The 23760-nt window shown below is 41.3% G+C and overlaps 2 protein-coding genes across 2 annotated transcripts; both read right to left on the reverse strand.

The window, feature by feature from the left end:
* Window positions 1-6392: 6392 nt before the first annotated feature.
* On the reverse strand, window positions 6393-7133 carry LOC131019839 (non-specific lipid-transfer protein-like). The gene is made up of 2 exons (XM_057948449.1): window positions 6720-7133; window positions 6393-6624 (listed from the first exon to the last, which is right to left on the reverse strand). The coding sequence occupies exons 1-2, from the start codon at window positions 7052-7054 to the stop codon at window positions 6618-6620; spliced, it is 342 nt and encodes a 113-aa protein (XP_057804432.1). The 5' UTR covers window positions 7055-7133; the 3' UTR covers window positions 6393-6617.
* Window positions 7134-8848: 1715 nt separating this feature from the next.
* On the reverse strand, window positions 8849-10261 carry LOC131019840 (non-specific lipid-transfer protein 1-like). Its single transcript, XM_057948450.1, has 2 exons — window positions 9816-10261; window positions 8849-9081 (listed from the first exon to the last, which is right to left on the reverse strand). The coding sequence occupies exons 1-2, from the start codon at window positions 10154-10156 to the stop codon at window positions 9072-9074; spliced, it is 351 nt and encodes a 116-aa protein (XP_057804433.1). The 5' UTR covers window positions 10157-10261; the 3' UTR covers window positions 8849-9071.
* Between the last annotated feature and the right edge of the window lie 13499 nt (window positions 10262-23760).

Raw genomic sequence — 23760 nt, forward strand, 5'->3', positions numbered from 1 at the left:
TCCCACGCGATGCGCGATGATTATGATTTTAGACTCACGCGAATTACGTACACACTTTAAACTAATAAATAATTAAAATTTAATATCAAATTTATTGTTTACAAAGCGATTAAATTTTTTAACATGACCAATGTAATTCATACAATAATATTACACTTGTCTATGTATAGATATCGGCTGTATAGAAAGTTGCTATCATTATACAAATCAGATTTATCATAAAAAATAAGTTGATTGTGAATTCGCTATGTAACATTATGAATTTGTTGTGAAAAATAATTAATTAAAAAAGGAATTTTAAACACTCGTAATTAATTTCTTTTGGTGTGTTACATTCTGTTCTAAACTTTCTTTTTCATCATTAATGAAAGTTTTCATATTTTTCCTCAAAAAAAAAAAAAAAAACTTGAAAGTTTTAACCTAACACGTCACGTTGAGTTTGGTTTGGCTGTTAAATTAGAAATTCGACCAAACTATGATGATCCATTTAATGCGATATTTAATCGGATCAATATCTCGATCTATATTTCTAGCGACGAGCATTTCGACGTATGCATATATGGCGATTATTTCACATGTACTTTCTCCCTCCCATTAAAATTAGCTAAATTTTTTTGAGCATGAAGATTAAAAAAATTATTTTTGAAGGAAAAAATGGCGCGATCTCCAAATTAAGGTCTCAAAATTAAAGTGAAAGATGATAAATTAGGAATTTAAAATTTGTACTCTCTCTGTCTCACTAGAAGTGGGACATGATAAATTAGGGTTTCGAAATTAAAGGAGTATATCTCTTTTTAATTAGTTAAGAATTAATATGCCCTTAATTATTTCTAATTTAAGACTGAGCCAATTTTAGTGGGATATTTCAAAGTAAAAAACGAGCCAATTTTAATGGTACGGAGGGAGATATACCTCATCTTTTGAAACTAATAATTTTAAGCTCATTTTGACGTATTTAAATTGAAAATTATGCAAATAAAATCGACCTATGATACATACTTAAATAATTAGTCTAACAAAAAAAATTCCTAGTTACGTGTTTAGCTCCAAAACATGATTTGCAATCCACGGTTCTTATATAAAGGGGGGGTTAATTACACCAAAAACTATGAACTGTACCCCCATTTTTAACTTTTCCATCAACTTTTTTTTAATCACAAATTCCCTTAATTTAATGTGTTTAACAATTTTTCCATGACTTTCAAGAATCCCCAAATTGAGTGCCGACAGCGAAAAGAAACGATGTCGTTTAGTTAGGGGTAAAACGACGTCATTTTGAGCGAAGGGGGAGAGTTTGTTGTTGTGTGCGTCTGATTTGGCAAAGAGAAGAAGAGGGTCCACTGCCTTTGCCAGCGGTGGCTCCGCCATGGCCGGAAATTGAGTGGAGCCGGGCACGGTTCGTGGTCGTGTCGTCACCGGAGGTTAGGGCTCGGTGGCTAGATTTGGGGTAGGTAGCAGGGGAGGTGATTTGAGGTTTTAGGGCTCCGATTGACGGCGGCCCTTGTTGTCGTTCGAAATCGGAGCAAGAGAGGGATATGAGAAGCTTTGGGCGTGTGGTGTCTGGCTCTACTGGCCGCTGCAATCGCCGGCAAATGGGGAGAGTTTGTTGTTGTGTGCGTCTGATCTGGTAGAGGGAGGCAGTGGCTGCTGCTGGTAGTGGCGGCTCCGCCATGGCCGGAAATCGAGTGGAGCTGGGCGCGGTTCGCGGCCGTGTCGTCACCGGAGGTCAGGGCTCGGTGGCTGGATTTGGGGTAGGTAGCAGGGGAGGTGATTCGAGGTTTTAGGGCTCCGATTGACGTCGGCCCTTGTTGTTGTTCGAAATCGGAGCAAGATAGGGAGATAAGAAGTTTTGGGCGTGCGGTGTCTGGCTTTGCTGGCAGCTGCAATTGCCGGCAAATGGGGAGAGTTTGTGGTTGTGTGCGCTAGGCAGTGGTTGCAGCTACCAGCGGCGGCTCTGCCATGGCTGGAAATCGAGTGGAGGCAGGTGCGGTTCACGACCGTGTCATCACCGGTTATGGCTCGGTGGCTGGATCTGGGCTAGGTAGCAAGGGCGGTAGTTTGAGGTTTTAGGGCTCCGATTGACAGCGGCCCTTGTTGTCGTTCGAAATCGGAGCAAGAGAGTGAGATAAGAAGCTTTGGGTGTGCGGTGTCTGGCTCTGCAGGCCGCTGCAATCGCCGGCAAATGGGGAGAGTTTGTTGTTGTGTGAGTCTGATTTGGCTGAGGGAGGTAGTGGCTTCTGCTGCCCGCGGCGGCTCCGCCATGGCAGAAAATCGAGTGGAGGCGGGCGCGGTTCGTAGCCGTGTCATCACCGGAGGTTAGGGCTCGGTGGATGGATCTGGGGTAGGTTGCAGGGGCGGCGATTTGAGGTTTTAGGGTTCCAATTGACAGCGGCCCCTGTTGCCATTCGAAATCGGAGCAAGAGAGGGAGATAAGGAGCTTTGGGCGTGCGGTGGCTGGCTCTGCTGGCCGCTGCAATCGCCGGTATGGAAGAGGAAGGCGGCGGCGATGGATTTTGAGGATGGGTCATCTTATTCCGACGGCGGTCCACTGGACATGGAGGAGGGGGAGGGAAAATTATGGATTTTTTGTTTTTTTGTTTATTTTTTTCCAAGTAGGTGCCATGTTAGCTCAGTATTACCACGTAGGCGCCATGTCAGCTCGGTATTACCACGTAGGCGACAACTCAGCCCTGAGCCTCACCGAAGGAAAAAATCATGAAAAAATTCTTCAACACATTAAATTCAGGGAATTTTTTATTAAAAAAAAAAGTTTATGCAAAAGTTGGAAATGGGGGTATAGTTCATGATTTTTGGCGTAATTAACCCAAAAAAATTATGTATGTTATTAATTCTAAAAATTTATGTATTGATGATTTGCTGTTGGCATGTTCGTGATTGTTTATTTAATAGAACATACTTTATGGAACTAGAATCTAACTTCTTTTTTTTAAACTACAAGAGCTATCTATTTCTATAATCAAATAAGCTACCCGCAAGTAGACGGGTCCTTTTTTTTTTGAATTACAAGATGAATCTATTATATAATCCAATAAGTCACCGCACGCAAGCGAGACATTTACACTACACAAAGATGGAAAAATAAGCACACAAACAGGATCATTGCACCACACAAAGCACACATAGGCGAGATTGAACCCAAAACATTTCACAAATGAGAGTCTTTAATTGTCTCAACTTTTGCCACTTGAGTTAGGCCTAATTGGAACTAAAATCTAACTTAATTCTCTGAGTGCTCATATTTATGTCTGAAAAAGACATTTCTCTAACATTAAAATCTAACTTAATTCTCTGAGTGCTCATATTTATGTCTGAAAGAAACATTTCTCTTTTTTTTTTTTTTTTTTTTGATCGGACAAAGTCATGTTAGATGTTAATAATTAGTTCCCCATCCACTCCAAGAACCACCTTATATCTCCAATCTCCAATTCGCTCCCAAGAGGGATCGAACCCTGGTCACTTCACTTAAGTGAGGACCCGGTGGCCAGTGGGCTCAGCCCCCTGGTTTGAAAAAAAAAAAAAAATACATTTCTCTAACATTCTGTCTCTCAAACTATTCAATCATTCACAAAATATTCTCGTTTACTTATACTAATTATTTGCAAATTACGTTAAGACAGGTAAATCATACTAGGGAAATTTGGTCCCTTATACTCGGTCTATAAGGTTAATTTTCAAGTATTTGGATTTGTATTCGCATTCACAATTTCACATTGTATTTACGCTTTATGAATCGATATATACAGTAACAGAAGCAATTATGCGCGCGCGCACACACACAAAAAAGGCCACCTTACCCAATTTTAAAATTGGGCCAGATTATTAAACTTAGGCCCAAAGACACCAGCTAGATTGGGTTTGATTTCCTGGACTCGATGGCCTTTTTACAAATTCGATTTTTGTGATTTATCTCATTTGTGTATAGTTATAATAAATTAATAATGGCACCATGTCGAGACAAATATTAAAATAGCCATTTCACTTAAGCAAAAGCTGATTATAACCACAAAAATAATAATATATTAATTATAAACACTCTTACCAAAATATCCCTACTAGTATTATTTTATTTTAAATATATATTAATAATTTGAACTTTTTATTTTTTAATTACAAAAATTCAAACCCACAACCCAAAATTTCCAACCGCCTTCACCTGGCTACCGCTGCTATCAAAACTCCGCATTGCCGCCTCCAAACGGACGTCGTCGACCGCTTCGTGTACATTAATTTTCACACCAACACTCAAGATTTAGCAGAGCCGAAATCGACGGAATGGGCGTAATTTTTATGTACCAGCCAAAGAAGAAGAAGAAGAAGGAAAATGGGGGAGGAGCGGTGGGGCGACATGTGAGTAATTGGGGGAGGGGATGGGAAGGAGCAGACTAAGGAAATTTCTGGGGGGTGGGGGGGTGGGGCGGCGGATGGCATGGGGATGGGGAAGATGATGGGATTGTTTATGTAGTTGTTAGGTTTTTTATTACAAAGTTTTTAATTATATTTTATAGTTTTATTTATTTATCTATATTTCATTAAGGGCAGTAGCGGATCAGGAATTTTAAATCGGGGGTACGAAAAAATAATCTAATAAACATATATATAAAAAAAATACTTAATTTAATGTTAAAAATAGTATGTTCCAAAACATTGTTCAAAAAAAAAATTACCACATCTATTTTTCTTCCAATGAGTCTTCATTTTTTCAAAGCGTCATCAGAAACTTGTATAAACATATCTTTCTCAATGAAAGTAACCAAATAATCATTTAAAACTTCATTCCACATACTATTTCACAACTTATTCTTGACACAAGTCATTCTAGAAAACAATTTCTCCACACTTGCATGTAGTACAACCGGAATAATCAACACCAACTTAGATGTTTTGTCATTCCTTTTGATTTTTTGATTTAGGTGTTTCACTTGCCATTCCTATATTTTATATACAAATGTAAGAATTCTATGAAAATATATTTACAAAAATTCTATGAATAAGCAAAAATATAATTTACAAATGAGTTAGTCATTTTATCAAATAGATTATTTGTACTATATAATACCTTAATTTAAATAAAAGAAATATATAATAATACTTTAGAATTGAATGAAAGCATCGAATTCTAAACAAAAAAAAAAAAATAGAGAACACGATAAATTTAAAATAAATAAAATACCTCTAAAACTCTCACTCAATTTCACACCATAATTTTTTTTAAGCTGCTTGATGTATAGTGCTAGGGGCTCTGGCTTTTTATGACCATCTCTTGAAAATTAATCTTTCCTCTCTAATTATTTTTGTGTGATATTTTTATCTTTGTTAGGCTATCTCCAGCCGCTGTTTCTTAAGTTTTAACTTGGGCCCAAAGCCCAAGCAAAATATATTCATATAAGAGCATCCACATCTCTAGGTTGTGTGCGTTTCGTTTCAAGGGGGGCTCCTGCTTCTGTGGTTTCCTCGCGTTGCTGCTTGGCCCTTCATTTTTTTTGCGGCTTTTCGTTTTGGTCTTGTTTCGGGCTTCAGGGGCCGGGTTTTTCCGCCCCTTTTTCATGTGGTTTTTGTTTGCTTTCTGTTTTGTGGTTTCGTTCCCCTTTTTTTGGGATAGTGTTCGTTTATTTGTTTGAACTTTCTTTTTTGACGCTCGTCCCTTAGTCTGCGCCTGTACTTTCAAGGGTTTTTAACTTTCTTTTTTCAATAAATTTCCATTTCAGCAAGAGCATCCACAACAGATCTCTCAAAATTTTACTCCTAAAAATACTTCTATAATCTTCCCTAAATTATTTTTTAACCCTATTTTACAATTGCACACAGAAACTCTCCTATTTTTTATTATCTATTTTATAAATTTAGGATTAGATTTAAAGGGGTTTAAATTTAGGATTAGATTTGAGAGGGTGTAAATTTTTTTGTGGTCCAACTTAATATAGGTGATCTGTTGGATGATCATTTTATCTCACTTTTTTATTATTTTAGCTCAAATTTAAAGTTAGAATTACTTTTGATAGATCTGTTCTGAATGCTCTAAGTGTGCACAATTCGGTTTGGGGTACAGAAACAGATTAAACAATATTAATTTAAACACATACTATGCTACTATAATACTACTATTAAAAAAATTAATTTGGGGATTCAGCTGTACCCCCACCGCCCTGCGTTGGATCCGCCACTTATTAAGGGTAAAATAGTATATTTACATAAATATTGATTAAAATTAATATATTTTTATTTTTGTGGTTAACATTAATCTTTTGCTAAATAAAATGGTTATTTAGAGATATTATCACTTTAGTTTTTTTTTTTTGTATTAATTCAATTTAAAGAAGTCTCAAATTTTATTACAGAAACTTTAATGCTTAAATAAAACCAAACAACGTAAATTGAGAAAATTAAAACCATTAAACTTTATTCTATATCTGCATGTAATAGCCAACAATAACAAATATTGCCGGATCTCCATGCTAGGAACCGTACATGAAATCATAAAATATACTATAAATCTATAAAATGTTTATTTTAAAAAGTGGCCAATGATCCTGCAATTTATGCTATAGGTTAAAAAGGAAAATGTTGCAGGCCGATCCGCCAATTTCCACGTCCGCTCATTACGCCCTGAAAAAATAAAAAATAAAAAATCATGTATTAGTTCCTACAAATTGGCATTAAAATTAAAGAAAAAAGAAGTTAATTAATGTTCATGATATTACTTGTTGCAGTCAACGTTGGATCCGAGGTTGGAAATGCCGACGTTGCACTTCTTGGCGATGGAGGAAATTGTCTGAGTGCTGACTTTGTAAGTTTTGGCGAGAGTCTTGACGCACTCGCAAATAGTCTTACGCGCTGGCTTGGTGTTGGCGGCATTGTTTAGAGACTTAATGGCGCGGCAGCAGTCGGGCGACGCACTTCCGCCCTTCTGCACCGCCGAGCCACACGACTGCAAGGTGCTCGTCACCGTGCTGCAGGTCAAGCCCTGCGCACGGGGAGCAACCACCGCCGCGCTCACAAACAATGCAACCATAAAAATTGCGGAAATTTTCGCCATTTGAGAGAAATGTTTGAGATTTATTTTTGTGTGTGAGATAAATGGATGGAACTCGTTTGGATTGGTGAAGGATTAGGGGGGAAATGAGTTATATATATAGAGGAGTAAGTTGTAATTAGTGGGGGCTTAAAGTAGGGTTTATTTGGTGAATATCAATTAATATGGAAATTAACTTATCGACTAAGTATGAACTAGTTTATTGCTTTCTGCTGTATCTATAATCTAGATATGATTAATAAATATGTACCTTTTGGTCCTCTTCAATTGAATATTTTTTTTATAAGTAAACTACATAATCACATTCAATCTCCCATTTCAAAAAATTATGGAATATTTAAAATAAACATGACTAGCATTTTTTAATAAACAATTCTCACAAATATTCATACAGTGGTCACTAGTCGAGGCAGAAATAATTTCATTTTATTTTCTTTATTGATAAGGGGATCAGGTAGGGGTGGCGCAACGCCGCAAGCTTTGCATGAATTATAAAAGCTTAATTTTTACGATTTAATTTTTACGACTATATATATAGCCGTCTTAGCTCTATCTACCTAGTTATAGATGGGACCATCGGTCCCGGTTCATCATAAATTAAACATAGGTGCACTTTGAGTGAAAAAAAATTATTTACTTATAATATTATATATAAAACTATCAAGAAAAGGCAAACATGAGCAACTCGATCGATGTAGAATATATTGGTGAACATGAACGTGCAAAAATTCAATTAGTGTGATCTAGTAGTAATTAATTAATGGTTAAGCGTTAACTCATCTATACACTCGTATTTGTTACGATCTATTCCTTCCTATTCATAATATTTATACAACTTTTAATTATTTATAATTTAGATGATATTTTGAAATTTATCAAAATTAATTTTATTGATCGCCTCATTAATTTCTGCCTTTTTTCTTTGTTTTTCATCGAATAATTATTTTTTCATGAAAGATAAATAAATTATCATTAATTAAAGTTAATTTTGATATATATAAATTATTAATATGTGTGCAAAAGTTTGGAAAGACTTATATTATAAATAGGTGGGAGTATATTGTTCGATGCAATTATCTTCTATACGAGCATAACGTAGGTAAATAAAAATAATTTTGGTAAATTACTCATGTATTTTGTATGAATTGAATAATTTTGTGTTTGTATGATATAATTCTTTAATTACTCAATATTATATATTATCAATTTAATTCATCATCACTGATAAACGTCCAAAATATATATGTTTAAGTTTTAATAGTATGTTACTACTATGTATGAGATTAAATGGGAGACCAGTATTTCTAAAAGGGCAATCGAATAAATTAATACAGTAGAAGAAAGTTCCACATGTTTTCCCTCTTCTAGATGCACTGCAAATACTAACTTTTTTTTTCCCCCCATTAATACAAGGCTTGTTTACTGTATATTTTATGGGTTTTCTTTGACTGCATTTTTCACATTTTTAATTTCAATGATCATCTCACTGGCATGCATGCAGAGTATATAAATCAATTTTCAGTCTTTAATTACTATTAACTTATAATTTTAGCTAGCTGAATTCTAATTTACGGCTGTAACGTATTAATGATAACACACCGAATTTCGTTATATTTATTGTTTTTTTTTTTGATAAGGTCGTTATATTTATTGTTACTTTTTTCTTCGTTCGTTTCCCGTTAATTATAACAATTGCCACTTTTTGATTAATATATAAGCTATTTCAAGGTATGAGAAATAATCTTTTTTACAAAAAAACAAGGTACTGCATAAAATAAAACTGATATAGAGTACATATAAACTAAACAGCATGTCTTATTACAGCCGCCCACACAAGAACCGTGGCTGAATTTCAATATTAAAAATCGAAAATATAATTAGCACATAACCCTAATGGGTTATTACCATGTGCGACTTTTAGCCATCCTCCAAAGTCCAAAATCACACATTCCATAAAAAAAAAAAAACACATTCACTCAACCAACATATAATATAGGGTGCTGCAACGTACGTCCACAACTCACTGTATACTGCAAAAAACAACAAAACAGACCATATCTATTAATAAACATACTCCCTTCGTCTGTAAAAAATAATCTTAAAAGGGAACAACACGAGCTTTAATAAAATAATTGAGTATATGTGAATGGGGAAGGGATCCCACTTAAAAAATAATATTAATATTGATAATTAATTATATTATGAGTGGAGAAAAGAGTCACCATGTGATAGAAAGCGTCCAAAAATAGAAAGTGACTAATTTTTGTGGACGTCTCAAAACAGCGAAAATGAACTAACGGAGGGAAATATACTCGCTTGTGTGACAATAAATATGATTGTGTGAAAAAAAAATAGAAGAGTTAAATGATAGCTATGTCGGTTTAGGCCCAAAGTTTGACAAAAAAATGAGCAAATATGCAAAATGATAAAAAAAAAAAATAGTTGAATAATTTCAATAAAGATTTAAAAGTTGATATGCAAAATGCAAATTAATTGAAGTTCAGTAATTTATATACTATTAATCCTATAATAAAAACTTGATCATTTAATGTAAAATAACAACACTTTCGTGGTCTTGATCAATTCGAATCCTACAGAGGGTGCAATTATTTTATACGTTAAGTACAATTACTCTATGTATAATTCAAAAAATCAATTATATCGATTGACAAAAATTTGTAAGAGAGAACATCAATTGAGTCTCTCTTTTTTTTTTTTTTTTTTTTAATTTCTAAAAGATGATCAATAATAATTCCTCGTTTACCTGGAACAGTTAAAGTTGTAGTTGATTGGGTATCGAAGGTTAACACTACATTTCTTAGGCAAGCTTGAAGCATATTGAGAGTTGACGCCTAGAGATTTGGCCTCAGATTTGAGGCAGTCGCAGAATTGCCTCTTCTTGGCCGACGTGGTGGCGGCGCTGTTGAGCGTCTTGACGCCCTTGCAGCAGTCGGCCGGGACGCTGCCGCCCGACTTCAGGTAGTTCCTGCACGGCTGCATCTGCGTTAGCACCAGCTGGCAGTCGGCGGCGCCCACTGCATGATGCTGGCTAATAACACCCACCATGCATATGCAGACAACCACTGCTAAGACAACCTTAGTCATGTTCGAAATCAAGGAAGATTATTGTCTACTTTGGGTGTGTAATAATGTGAGATGTTTGATTGTGTGGGAAGAGATGGTTATATATATAGGGCAAATATGGCTGAAATTGGGATGGTTTTGGTCGTCTTAGTGATTAATTACTATTATAATTATATTTATTTGGGTACATAATCTATATTTGTAGACTGATAAAATGTGAATTTATACAAATTTGAGGGGGTAAGTACGTATACTGATTAGTTGGAGCGGTTTTATTGAATGCAGGGTTTATATATTAAATAATTACTTGTATGGATGAAATTAAAATAACAATATATTGTCTTCGTTCATATCAGTTTTATTATAAAGATGTTTGAAATTAACCTTCTATATACTATGTTTCAACTATATGGAGTATTTATATATATAAACTATTGTAGATGGAGTCAGAAGGTTCTAAATATTAGAGTTCAAACGTGAATTAGAGCGCAGGTGGAATTATAATGAGCTTAAAATTAAAAGTTAAGTTAATTGTTAAAGCATCGTCTTCAGACATAATTTCATAGAGATGAACAAAGTAACTATAATTCTCGTGTATTTCATCGCTTTTATGATTATTTGTGTGTGTTTTTCTCAACATTCACCGCTCTAAATGTTTTTTAGGGTGTGTTTACTTTGATAGAAAATGTTAGAAAAAGTATATTTTCCATCATTTTCACATGTTTCATATGATGGATAATTTTCTTCGGTCAGGCTGGAAAATTTATTCGGGCAGCCCCTTTTAACTTCTTTTCTCACAAATCTATATAATATATAAAAGAGCAGTATAACGGCTACTTTTTCACACCAAAATTTCTCTCTCCTCACTTTTCTTTTCTTTTTTTTTTGATTCTCTTTTAAAAATCATAAACTTTGATTCATAAAAAAATATTCAATATGGATGTTAAATTAAAAATGATGACAAGATCTTTAATTTGATGTAAAAATTATATAAAATAAATTTAAAATAAATAAGTTATTAGTATCATTTAAAGTCACAAAATTATTTTTTTCTCTCTTCTCTCTCATCCATCCTCCTCTCTCTCCTATCTTCTTTCTTTAAATGCTACGGTTCTTCATTTTTTTTTCTATTTCATTCATTTTTCTATTTTTATTTATTTTATTTTTTTGTTAGAAATTATTTTTGATATTTTTTATTTATATTTTTTTCTATTATAAAAATTTAAGGCAACTAAAAAGATTAAACTTATATTTGTTCATTTTTATCAATTATAAATAATTAATTGGTAGTTCAAAAATTGAAAATTCAAATATTTTCATATTCATGTGTTTATTGAGATTATGTTGTTCATAACTTCGATTTTTTTTTTGAGATTTATGTTTGCATTTATTTATATTTAAATTACATGTAATATATGTATTTATTTATTTAAAATATCGTTCAATTTCAACATTGATCGTGCATCGCACGAGCGGGCATACTAGTGTTGGATAATATTATCCTATTGGGAGGGTGTGAAAATATTTTTCAACATTTCAATTTTTTTATCCATCTATTTCTAACAAAGTAAATACATGATTAAAAAAAGGAGAAAAATATAATATTATCTCATCTTTTCTTATCCATCATTTTCAAATGAAAATTTTACTACCAAAGTAACGGACCCTTATAGAAAAAATCCATCAAATCCTAAAACGAGATTTTTAATTTTTTATATTACATGATAATGAACGCGACTCAATAAAAATTGAAGGATATAAATGATCCAGTTCTTACAATAAAAATTACATCTATAACTCAATTTTCAAAGAAAGCAGAATGAGAAGGATCAATATATATTGAACAAATAATACTGAAACGCCCACTTAAATCTTAAAGTATTGAAAATGCACGAATATATTATATATACTATAATAGTTTAATTATTAGTTTTATCTTTGCATGCAGAAGTAGGGGAGGCGGAAGGACGCATTCTGGCGGCGGCGCGCCACCCTTCCTCTATACACGCTAGGTCGGGACAAATGTTTGCTCTCTCTTCTTTTTTTTGACACGTGGAAAACTCCTTCTACTTAATTGAATTCCGTCAAACCTCCTCCTTTTTACCATATTACTATTGTTATTTGGAGGTGCCTACATGCAAATAATAATTAAAGCTGAAGCACTCAACAACAAATATTACTTCATTCAGGATGAGTTAGCAAATATGTTGCTAAAGTTGTTAAGGGGATTTAACAGCTCAACCAAAAGCTCAGTGCTTGTTCCAGAAGCTCATTTTTGTGTCTAGATTCATCTTTAGTGTTTAGTTTAATTGTGGCAGTTTTTTATATAGCAATTTCTGATTCCAGTGATAGTCCATTAGTTTTTAAAAGAGAGCAAAGTGTGAAGAGAGCAGTGGTGAAAAACAGAGAGGAAAAAGTCTTGAGATTTCTTTGTTTTCTATTCTTTCTTTTTTCTTAAAGGCAGTGGCGGATCCAAGATTTGTGATTTGGGGTACTAAATTTATACGATGTCTGAAAATAATTGTATGAGGGTTCGGGGGCGAGAGCTCCCGAGCTAATTATTTCAAACATTCCGTACAATTCATTTTTATATTCAAGTAGAATTTTAATGAACTTATTATAATTAGAATCAATCACTTAATATAATAAATAGTTGTTCGCACTTCTATTCATCCAACGACAAGTACATTGAAAGCATATAAAGACCTACTGTTACGCATTTAAAAAAAAAATATTTCATATTCTAGAAAAATAAACTAATTCATTATTAATAGTTCATAATTTTACTTTGATTCGATCATTGACTCAAATTCAATACTAAAAATTATCTAAGAAATGAAAATGAGTCAAAAATTGATGAGGAGTAATATATGCAGAGCAGATGAATGACTTTACCAGGGAAATCGCGGGATGCAGCGAGATGATTCTCGCCAAAGGAATCACACTCGCCAAAGGAATCATACTCGTCAAAGGAATCACACTCGCCAGAGGAATCATACTCACCAGAGGAATCACCTTTATCAGAGGAACCACCTTCGCCGGAGAAGCCGCTCTCGCCAGAGGAATGGTCTTCACCAGAGGGATCACCAGAAACGCGGGGAAATCTCCCGCGTGAAGGCGATTTTACTGTTATACCCTTGACCACGCAAGACGCATGCTCCAGTGCTGATTTTACTATTTTACCCTTTACATGTAATCTATAAATAGCGGCATACGTGCTCCTTGTAATTTACGCTATCTTTTATTATCAAGCAGCAACTTTCCTCTCGCGCTCTAAAATTCTGATTACTCTCTTTTGTCTTCTCCGATCAAAACTAGGTACAGTTCACGATTTTCTAATAATTCTCCGATAAAATCCATCTCCATTTATCCATGCTTCACCATCTGGCACCGTCTGTGGGAAAATTGGGCTAGGACGTGAGTTTTGTTCGCCGGCGCATGCAGATCCGAAATTACGGTCGGATTTGTGTGCGCAGGCACCGATCGAGCTGATAATCTGGTTACCCAAGTGAATCCGAGTCCATAATCATGTTTTCCGGGCTGATCTACCTATAAACCTTTGAGATCTACGTTTTTTATGCTTTACTTGCATGTGCATGATGGGAAGGTGGTGGGGATTGCAGATCGGTTGTTAATTTGTGACTACTTCACGCATGATCGAGATAATTGTATGCGATCGCAGTGTTTCTTCGCATAATTTGTGTTTCCCTTACGGATCTACCGAATTGTGCTAGTGAATTGGGACCGCTGAACTTCGGGATGACAGAGCAGATGATGGCTCTGCTCAACTATGCTGCCGTGCGCCAAGCACTGGGAACCCCGTTGCTGTCCACTGTTTCCACCACGACTCCGCTGATAGGAGCGCTCATTCCGCAGGGTACTGAAGCCCCGCCTCCCACTGCTCAGGAGATGAACAACCAACTCACTAATATACAGGCCCCGCTGCCTAAGGAGGTTCAGAGGGTTCCTGCTGATAAAGAATCGGAGAAAAGGCCAGAGGGAAGCCGAGTCAGGCTTAATAGTGTTGTTAGACGGGAGGGGGTTGATGAGTCTGATAGTCAATCCGTCTCGCTCGTGTTCGAGGAGGAGGAAAGGCCGAGGGAGAATGCACGACTGAAGAACCAAGTGTCGCAACTGAAACACCAACTCGATGATCTGGAGAATTCACTAAGGGAGAAGTCCCAGAGGGACAACAGAGCCCAGAGGTCAGAAAAGTCTCATAGGGCAGAGAAATCGTATCGGTCAGAGAGATCCCGTCGTTCAGAGAAATCACATCATACAGAGAAGTCAGAGGGACGGGAGCTGGAGTATTCCTCTGGCAGGCCAGGGCACAAGGGTCACAAGCGCCATCACGCTCACGACTCCCCAAAGGAAAGACGGGAACATGGGAGATATAAGGAGGACAAGAGGGCTAAGACGTCAAGGTTCCACCCCATCAACAATCGCAGTCCGTTCTCCGATGACATCCTAGCGGATACTTTGCCGCGAAGCTACAAACCCATTTCCCTGGACTACGATGGTACCACTGACCCGGAGGTACACCTCAATCGGTTTGAGGGATTGGTTACTTTACACATGTACACTGAGGGCATCAAGTGCCGTATATTCTCCACCACGCTGACTGGCCCCGCCCAGTTGTGGTTTGGGACGCTTGCCCCAAATTCCATCCGTTCGTTTGAGGAATTACAAGTGCGTTTTCTGAGGCAGTTCGCGAGCTCGCGAAGAGTAGGGAAGTCAGCTCTTTCCCTGATGGATATCAAACAAGACCAGAATGAAACACTGCGGGAGTACACTTCCAGGTTCAACCTCGCTGCTCTGGAGGTCCCAGAGGCAGAATCCCAGATTAAGAATTGCGCTTATGTCAGAGGACTAAAGCCGGGCTTATTCTTCGACGAACTACAAATCAGACCGGCCAAGGATTTCGACGACATTATGGCAAGATTGCCGGGCTATTTACAGTTGGAAGACGCCAGGATGGCGCGAAAGGTGGAAAATGATAAGCACAAAGCCAGAAGAGCTGAAGCTGCGCCAGAGTCAAATACAAGGCACCAGGATAGGGCACCGTTCAGAGGGTTGCCTCCAAGGGTACTGCCACCCCAGGGAGAGATGCCACCCCGACACCAGCATACGGTGAATGAAGTCACGCGATTCACTGAGTACACGCCCCTGAACAAGTCACAGGAGGAGATTTTCCACTTGATAAAAAACCAACCATTCTTTCGGGCACCAGGAACTTACCGGGATGGGCCGCCACAGGAGGGGCCTAACAATAAACTGTGTGAGTATCACAACACCTATGGACATTATACCAGATTTTGTGGACATCTTAAGCACCAGTTGGAATTATTGGTGCGCCAGGGAAACCTCGATCAATTCATCGACAGAGGAAACGAGGGCCAGAGGCGGAACCAGGGAAATGATCAGAAGGATCACAGGGATCAGAGGGATCACCGAGATCAGAGGGATCAAAGAAATAATCAGGAACAGCGACAAGAGCAGGGGAATAATCAGGACCGTCGATCGGAAGATAACCACGATAACAGGAGGGGAGCGGTACAGGGACGGGAACCCCCTTTCCCGTATAGAAGAGAGGTCCACATGATTTGTGGAGAAAATGGGACGCCCACGTCCAACAGAGCCAAGAAACAAGTTGTGCGAGCAGTCAAATCAGGGTACTACCCTGAGCAGGTGATGGAAGTCACGGCTGCAGCAGAGAAACCGGTCATCAGTTTCGGGGCAGAGGATCTGCGGACGCTCATGTACCCACATGACGACGCGCTGGTTATCATGGCAGACATAGCCGGCTGCATTGTTCACCGTATCTTTGTAGACTTGGGCAGCGCAGTGAATATCTTATATCTAGAGTGCCTCCAAAACATGGGAGTCGAAGTCCATATTGAACCAACAAACGCCCCTTTATTCGGATTCGGGGGAGAAATGGTCATGCCTTTAGGTTTCGTGGAATTGCCATTAATTCTCGGCAGTGCAGCTGCTAGCAGCAAAACTAGGATGGTGCGGTTCTTGGTTGTGGATATGCCAAAACCATCCTACAATGTGATACTCGGTCGTCCCGCCTTGACGGCATTCAGAGCAGTGATCTCCATGTTCCATCTAAAGATGAAATTCCCCATCGGTGGGGGAAGAGTGGACGAGGTCTGGGGTGACCAAAGGGCATCGAAAGCATGCCACGTACAGATGCTTACACATTCCTCGGGGCAAAAAAGGGAAAGACTAACAGAGGGGTCGGATACTCGGAAAAAAGGAAATGTGGGCGACGTGAATGCCCCGGCAGAGGAGCGTCAGGAGCTGGCGGGTTTACTAAAGGACAGGGACAGTGCAGAAAAGACCGCCCTGGTCTCCACCAGTGATGTATGCAACATGATAGAATTATTCCCCGGGCGAGAGGGCTTTCAGACCAAGATAGGGTCTTCCATGGATGAGCAGACTACAGAGGACTTGACCAACTGCCTCAGAAGAAACGCGGATGTATTCGTCTTCGGCACGGCTGACCTGAAGGGAATAGACAGAGGGCTGGCGGAACATTGCCTTAATGTGGATCCAAAGGTTAAGCCAGTGAAACAAAGAACAAGGCATTTCGGTGCCGAGAAGGATGCCGCGATCAGGGAACAAGTTCAAGGGCTGTTGGATGCCGGGCATATTGAGGAAGTACAATATCCAGAATGGATTTCGAATGCCGTGATGGTGGCCAAGAAGACGAACACCTGGCGGATGTGCGTGGACTATAGAGATTTGAATGCTGCTTGCCCAAAGGACCACTATCTTTTGCCGAGGATTGATCAGTTAGTGGACTCTACTTCTGGTTGCGCACTCTTGTCGATGATGGATGCGTACCAGGGTTACCATCAGGTGAAGATGCATAGAGTGGATATCGCTAAAACGGCTTTTGCCGTCTGTTGTGGAGTTTATGGTTGGAAGAGCATGCCATTTGGGTTAAAAAATGCGGGGGCCACGTACCAACGAATGATGGAAAAAATCTTTAAGAAATAACTTTCGAAGAACATATCAGTATATGTTGACGACATGTTGGTGCGCAGTGTCAGAGTGAAGGATCATATCTCTGACCTAGAAGAGATCTTCGCAGTCATCAGAAACAATCGGCTCATGCTGAATCCAGCGAAATGCACCTTTGGAGTCACTACAGGGAAATTCTTGGGCTACAAAGTTACTCCCGCCGGGATCGAAGTCAATACAGAGAAAGTCAAGGCTATCATGGAAATGACACCACCCAGAGGAATCAAGGAGGTGCAGACTCTGAATGGGCGTATCACTGCTCTGAGCAGGTTTATCTCGCGTTCGGCAGAGCGCAGCATGCCGTTCTTCAAAATCTTAAGGAAAGGGACCAAATTTCTATGGACAGCAGAATGTCGAGCAGCATTTGAGGATCTTAAAGTATATCTGGCGAAGCTCCCAACTCTGACCAAGCCGGTCCCGGGAGAAACATTGTATCTATATATAGCAGTGGGGGAGGAATCAGTCAGCTCTGTGCTTATCAGAGAAGAGGGAAGTCACCAGAGGCCAATTTACTTTGTCAGCAGAATCATCCAGGGTCCCGAGCTGAACTACACAGAAATCGAGAAGGCTGCTCTAGCGGTCATGGTCATGGCAAGAAAGTTGAGGCCTTATTTCTTATCACATCGGGTAGTGGTGCGCACTGCCTTACCTTTCAGACAAGTGTTGGGGCGCCCAGATTTATCAGGGAGAATGGTCAAGTGGGCCGTGGAGTTAGGGGAATATGACGTGGAGTACGAGCCGAGAACGGCAATCAAAGCACAAGCTCTGGCGGATTTCATCCAAGAAACCACTCGCCGACCTATGCAAGAATTTTGGGTTGCTTTTGTGGATGGGTCAGTAACAAAGGAGGGATGCGGAATTGGGGTGTACATCATCTCACCAGGTTATGGGACATATCAATTTGCTATCAAATTCACCTGCCGGATGTCCAACAACGAGGCCGAGTACGAAGCTGTGGTCAGAGGGGAGCATATTTTGTCAGAACTGAAGGCTGAATGTGTTATCATCAGGACGGATTCTCAGTTAGTAGCTCAACAACTGTCGGGGGCCTATCATGTCAAGGATCAGCGGATGAAGGCATATCACTGCAAAATCAGTGAGATGAAGCAAAAGTTCATGGAGTTTAAAATCGAACAGATTTCCTGGAAAGAGAATACAAAAGCAGACTTGTTGGCGCGCATGGCCAGCGCAGTGGAACAAACATGGAACGATGAGATCATATTACTCTGCGATACCAGAGAAATGGGGACTTCACAGGTTTTCTCGGTGGAAATAAGGGATGACTGGCGGGCTCCAATTATACATTTCCTCAAGACAGGGGAGCGGTTGAGCAGAGAATCCAATCAGAGGGCTCGCTACGAGAATTATTGTTTAATAAATGATCAACTTTACAAGCGATCTTTTACCCAACCTTTGCTAAAATGCTTATCTCATGACGAGACTAATTTTGCTTTGAAAGTAATTCATGCAGGTTGCTGTGGTGGTCACACGGGATTCCGTGATCTTGTACGAAAAATCATTCGGGCAGGGTTCTATTGGCCTAACATCAACAAAGACGCCAGGGAGTTCGTCCGCAAATGTGAGGCTTGCCAAAGACATGCCGGGAGAATCAACGTCCCGGGGGAAACCATGGGCGTCATGTATGCTGCATGCCCCTTTGACAAGTGGGGCATAGATATTGTGGGGAAGTTGCCCACGGCACCAGGGGGCAAATGTTTCCTCATAGTGGCAGTAGATTATTTCTCTAAATGGGTCGAGGCCGAGGCTGTGGGGAAGATCGACGAGGTGACAGTGGAGCGATTCATTTGGCGGAATATATGTTGCAGATTTGGCATCCCCAGGATCATCGTGTCGAACAATGGAACCCAGTTTACAGGGCAGAGAATTGCGGATTTCTGTGACAGAATGGACATCACCCAGCGTTTCGTGTCCGTAGCTCATCCTCAAGCGAATGGGCAAGTGGAGCTAGCAAACAGATCAATTTGCGAAGGCATCAAAAAGCGGCTGAATCAGAGCAGAGGGAAATGGGTCGAGGAGTTGGATACCGTCCTTTGGGCCTACCGAACTAGCCCAAAGACGGCAACATGAGAGGCGCCTTTCACCCTGGTATACGGATCCAATGCAGTGATACCAGCGGAGGCCAGATTGGAGTCATATCGCATCACTACCTACGAGACAGAGCACAATTCCGAACTCCGACGAACAGAGCTCGATCTTGTGGAAGCACAGAGGGAAGAAGCTCAGATCAGAGCAGCGAAGTACAAAAGCATCATTAAGGCGGGATACGACAAGCGGGTCAGAGCAAGGAAGTTAGCCAAGGGCGACCCAGTCCTCAAAAGAGCCGATGCACTGAAGCCAGTGGGCAAATTTGAACCCAATTGGGAGGGCCCCTTCATCATCACCGAGGTCCTGGGCGGCGGAGCGTACATTCTGTCGGATCCAGACGGCAGAGCTCTTCCTAGACCATGGAACATCAACACTTTGAAAAAGTTCTACGTGTAATGTTGCTTAGATGACACGACAAATTGTAGACTGAATACTCTTTTTCCCCACAGGGGTTTTAACGAGGTTCGGGGCCATGATATCAATAAAATCGGATACGTGGTTCTAGGGAATTCCCTGGTGTTGACTCATTTATTTTAATTATCGTTTTTTATATTGCACATCCTACTTAAAATGTTCATGCAGAGCATTGCACATGTCACCAGAGGGGGAGTAGGGTGTATACCCGTAGTTCCCAATTTACAAATTCAAAATTGCTTCTCAGCAAGTCAAGGGAAAAGCAGAGGAATCATTGCTATCGTAAGCCGCAAAATTTGGTTGCACCCCCAGGGTCTTCCATGCTCCGCGCAAAGGGACCATTGCTATCGTAAGCCGCAAAAGTTGGTTGCACCCCCCGGGTCCTCCATGCTCCGCGCAGAGGTCACTATTTAATCGTAAGCCGCGAAAGTTGGTTGCACCCCCCGGGTCCTCCATGCTCCGCGCAGAGGTCACTATTTAATCGTAAGCCGCGAAAGTTGGTTGCACCCCCCGGGTCCTCCATGCTCCGCGCAGAAGTCACTATTCAATCGTAAGCCGCGAAAGTTGGTTGCACCCCCCGGGTCCTCCATGCTCCGCGCAGAGGTCACTATTTAATCGTAAGTCGCGAAAGTTGGTTGCGCTACCCGGGCCATCCATGTTCCGCGCAGAGGTCACTATTTAATCGTAAGCCGCGAAAGTTGGTTGCACCCCCCGGGTCCTCCATGCTCCGCGCAGAGGTCACTATTTAATCGTAAGCCGCGAAAGTTGGTTGCACCCCCCGGGTCCTCCATGCTCCGCGCAGAGGTCACTATTCAATCGTAAGCCGCGAAAGTTGGTTGCGCCACCCGGGCCTTCCATGCTCCGCGCAGAGGTCACTACTTAATCGTAAGCCGCGAAAGTTGGTTGCGCCATCCGGGCCCTCCATGCTCCGCGCAGAGGTCACTATTTAATCGTAAGCCGCGAAAGTTGGTTGCGCCACCCGGGCCTTCCATGCTCCGCGCAGAGGTCACTATTTAATCGTAAGCCGCGAAAGTTGGTTGCGCCACTCGGGCCTTCCATGCTCCGCGCAGAGGTCACTACTTAATCGTAAGCCGCGAAAGTTGGTTGCACCCCCCGGGTCTTCCATTCTCCGCGCAGAGTGTTCAAGCTTGGATGGGAAGCAGCAACAGAATGCGTGGGAGGGACACAGCAGAGGAATGCTTGAATGGGAAGCAGCAAAGGAATGCTTGGATGGGAAGCAGCAGCGAAATCCTCGCCAGAGGAATCAGCGAAATCCTCGCCAGAGGAACCAGCGAAATCCCCGCCAGAGGAATCAGCGAAATCCTCGCCAGAGGAGTCAGCGAAATCCTCACCAGAGGAATCATCGAAATCTCCGCCAGAGAAATCAGCGAAATCCTCGCCAGAGGAGTCAGCGAAATCTTCGCCAGACGAATCAGCGAAATCCTCGCCAGAGGAGTCAGCGAAATCCTCACCAGAGGAATCATCAAAATCTTCGCCAGAGGAATCAGCGAAATCATTGCCAGAGGAGTCAGCGAAATCCTCAAAAGACGGAGTCAGAGAAATCCCCAAAAGGCGGGACCAGAGAAATCCACAGAAAGGCAAACACAGGGAATTCGCCAAAGATGTCATAAGGAAACCATCAACCAAAGATGATCAAAGGGGCTGTTGGATGTCAAAATCAGAGAAATCCAATCAGAGGAGTTAGCGAGAGCATCAAGGGAGGAATTAGCAAAATTTCTAAGGAAAAATTTCAGCACTTTGATCAAAAAGATAAACGCGTCATTTCACATGAAGGAAACAATCATCACATCTCAAAGCTCCAAAGACAAAACGAGAGAATGGCATCAAGGAAAAATAAATGCAGAGTCAGATCAAAAAGAGGGGTTTATAATATTGACAATCAGAGGGGAAAAATCATCCCTCAACAAAATCCAAAAGAAGGGTCAAAGTATTTACAAAGATACAAGTTTACAGAAAATGCATAATCAAGGTAGAGGAGCAGCATCAGAGGGCTTGGAGGCGGCAGCAACAGAGGGATCCGGGACAAGGGCAGTGGCAGCAGAAGACTCGGGAACAGTAGAAGCTCCACCAGAGGAATCACCTGCCTCAAGCACCGGCAGTGTTTCAGAGAAATGCACCGGGGGTAGACGTTGCTCCATGTTCAACAACTTTATTGCCTCAGAAATATACGCATCCTTATTTTGATACAAGGCATAAAGTTGTCCCACGGCGTCCGCAGAGGAGGCAGTGTCCTCGAAGGCGGAGGTCTTCAAGCCAGAGGGCAGCGGGGGCTCCATGTTGAACTGGGAGAGCTTGTGGGGGCCAACGCCAGATCCACCCCTCAGTTTTTCCACAAATTTGGCCAAGGTCGTGCAGAAGGAGGGTTGGTACTTTGGGGAGGGAAACGCCGGACCAGGATAAACCCCAAAGGCGAATTGGGGGATGGCTTTATTCAAAATCGGGTACCACCACTCGGGCTTCGCCGGGGCCTTAGCATCAATCCCCAATAGCCTGTTGAGGTCCTCGTCCTTGATATGATCCATCAAGGCCTTCATGTCCAGAGTCGCGATCTGCTCCTCTGACGCTCCCACCATCTCCACCGCTTTCGTGGATATTTCTCGTATAATATGGGCGAAGATGGGAGCAAAGCCCTCAGATAGTCGGGGTGCTTCTGGAAAGCTGCCAGAGTGTCCTCCAACATGAAGTCCAGGAACCGCTGGCCCTGGGGAGAGACAAAAAATTCCAAGCGTTGGTCCCTGGCCCCCAATGCATAACCCCGCACCTGGGCACCTTCACTCGCCTTTTTCCACTGGCGGCAAGTGTCCTTGTGCTCCCGCTGGTACGTCTCCCGGAATCGGGTAAGGTTATCATAACCCTCCTTTTTAGCCCTGGCCAGCTCAGAGACCAGGGACGCCTTCTCCACTTCTAGCTCGGCGGCGCGAGCCTGAAAAGCCGCAGCCTCCGCCTCAGCTTTGCTGAGACGTTCCACGACGCTGGCAACGTCGTCGTCACGCTTGGCCACCGTTTCCTGCTCCTTTTCTCTCTCCTTCTCCAATGCATCATAATTATTAACGCACTGGATGGCCGCCCAGATTCGGGACTTCATCTGCAAAGAAATAAAGTGGGTAATGACAGAACAAAGAAATAACTTCGACCAGAAGAGTGGCTATCGTCAGAGAAATGGCTTTCGCCAGAAAAATCGAGAGGTTAGTAACTCAATCTTTAAATAAAAATACAAAATGCAGGGTACTTGAAGAGCCAACTGGCCAAGCTGGCTGGTCAAAACCTCCCGTTTCAATTTCTCAGTCACCTCCTTGTTCTTGGGGTGAATGCGGGAAGATAGGGCCTCGACAAAGTCCTGCCCCGACAGATGTGCGATCGGACCAGGAACAGCCACCTCCGACTCCTCGGCGGGAGGGGCCGAAACCTTGCCTTTGCCCTTTTTGGCAACAGAGGAGAGAGCTCCCGCGCCACCAGCAGACTTCTTTGCTGGATCCGCAGATTTGCTGGCCTTCTTCAGGCTCTCTTGCTTTTCTTTCTCGCCCAAGGTAATCAGGCTCCTCTTCCTCTTCTTCATGAACCCAGGAGTGGCGATGTCTGGGACTGAGGCGGGAGAGGGGACTTCACCAGTAATGTCCACAACAAGGACATCCTCTCCACCAGCACCGGATCCCTCACCGGCGCCGGAACGTCTGCGCCTGTGGATAAGGTCGCCGACATCAACCACCAGAGCTTCCGGGCTGAGTGAAAGCAAGACGTTCATATTCTTTCCCTTACCAGGGCGAAAGCCCTGAGGAGGGTCAGCCATCTCAGGGACTTCTGACACCGGGTGAGAGGTGTCTACCTCGGCCCTGGTTGGTTGCTCTGAAGGGCCTGTATGAGAGTTAGAGCCTCCCGAGCCACGCCCCCCGCTGCGAGAGGGAGAAGCAGTGGCAGCCAGATCGAGCCCGCACTTTGCTATCCAAGACATGCCTGCAAACAAAAAATTCTACATTGTTAGAATCAGGGTAGCAAAAGTCAATATATTTCCTAACACATATTTTTACCTATCGATGCCTCTGGATACAGGGGAA

Source organism: Salvia miltiorrhiza, chromosome 4, assembly GCF_028751815.1.
Source record: "Salvia miltiorrhiza cultivar Shanhuang (shh) chromosome 4, IMPLAD_Smil_shh, whole genome shotgun sequence".
Taxonomy (NCBI): Eukaryota; Viridiplantae; Streptophyta; class Magnoliopsida; order Lamiales; family Lamiaceae; genus Salvia; species Salvia miltiorrhiza.

Coding starts and splice junctions, on each gene's coding strand:
- LOC131019840 (XM_057948450.1), bottom strand. CDS start 10,156: ATGACTAAGGTTGTCTTAGCAGTGGTTGTCTGCATATGCATGGTGGGT.
- LOC131019839 (XM_057948449.1), bottom strand. CDS start 7,054: ATGGCGAAAATTTCCGCAATTTTTATGGTTGCATTGTTTGTGAGCGCG.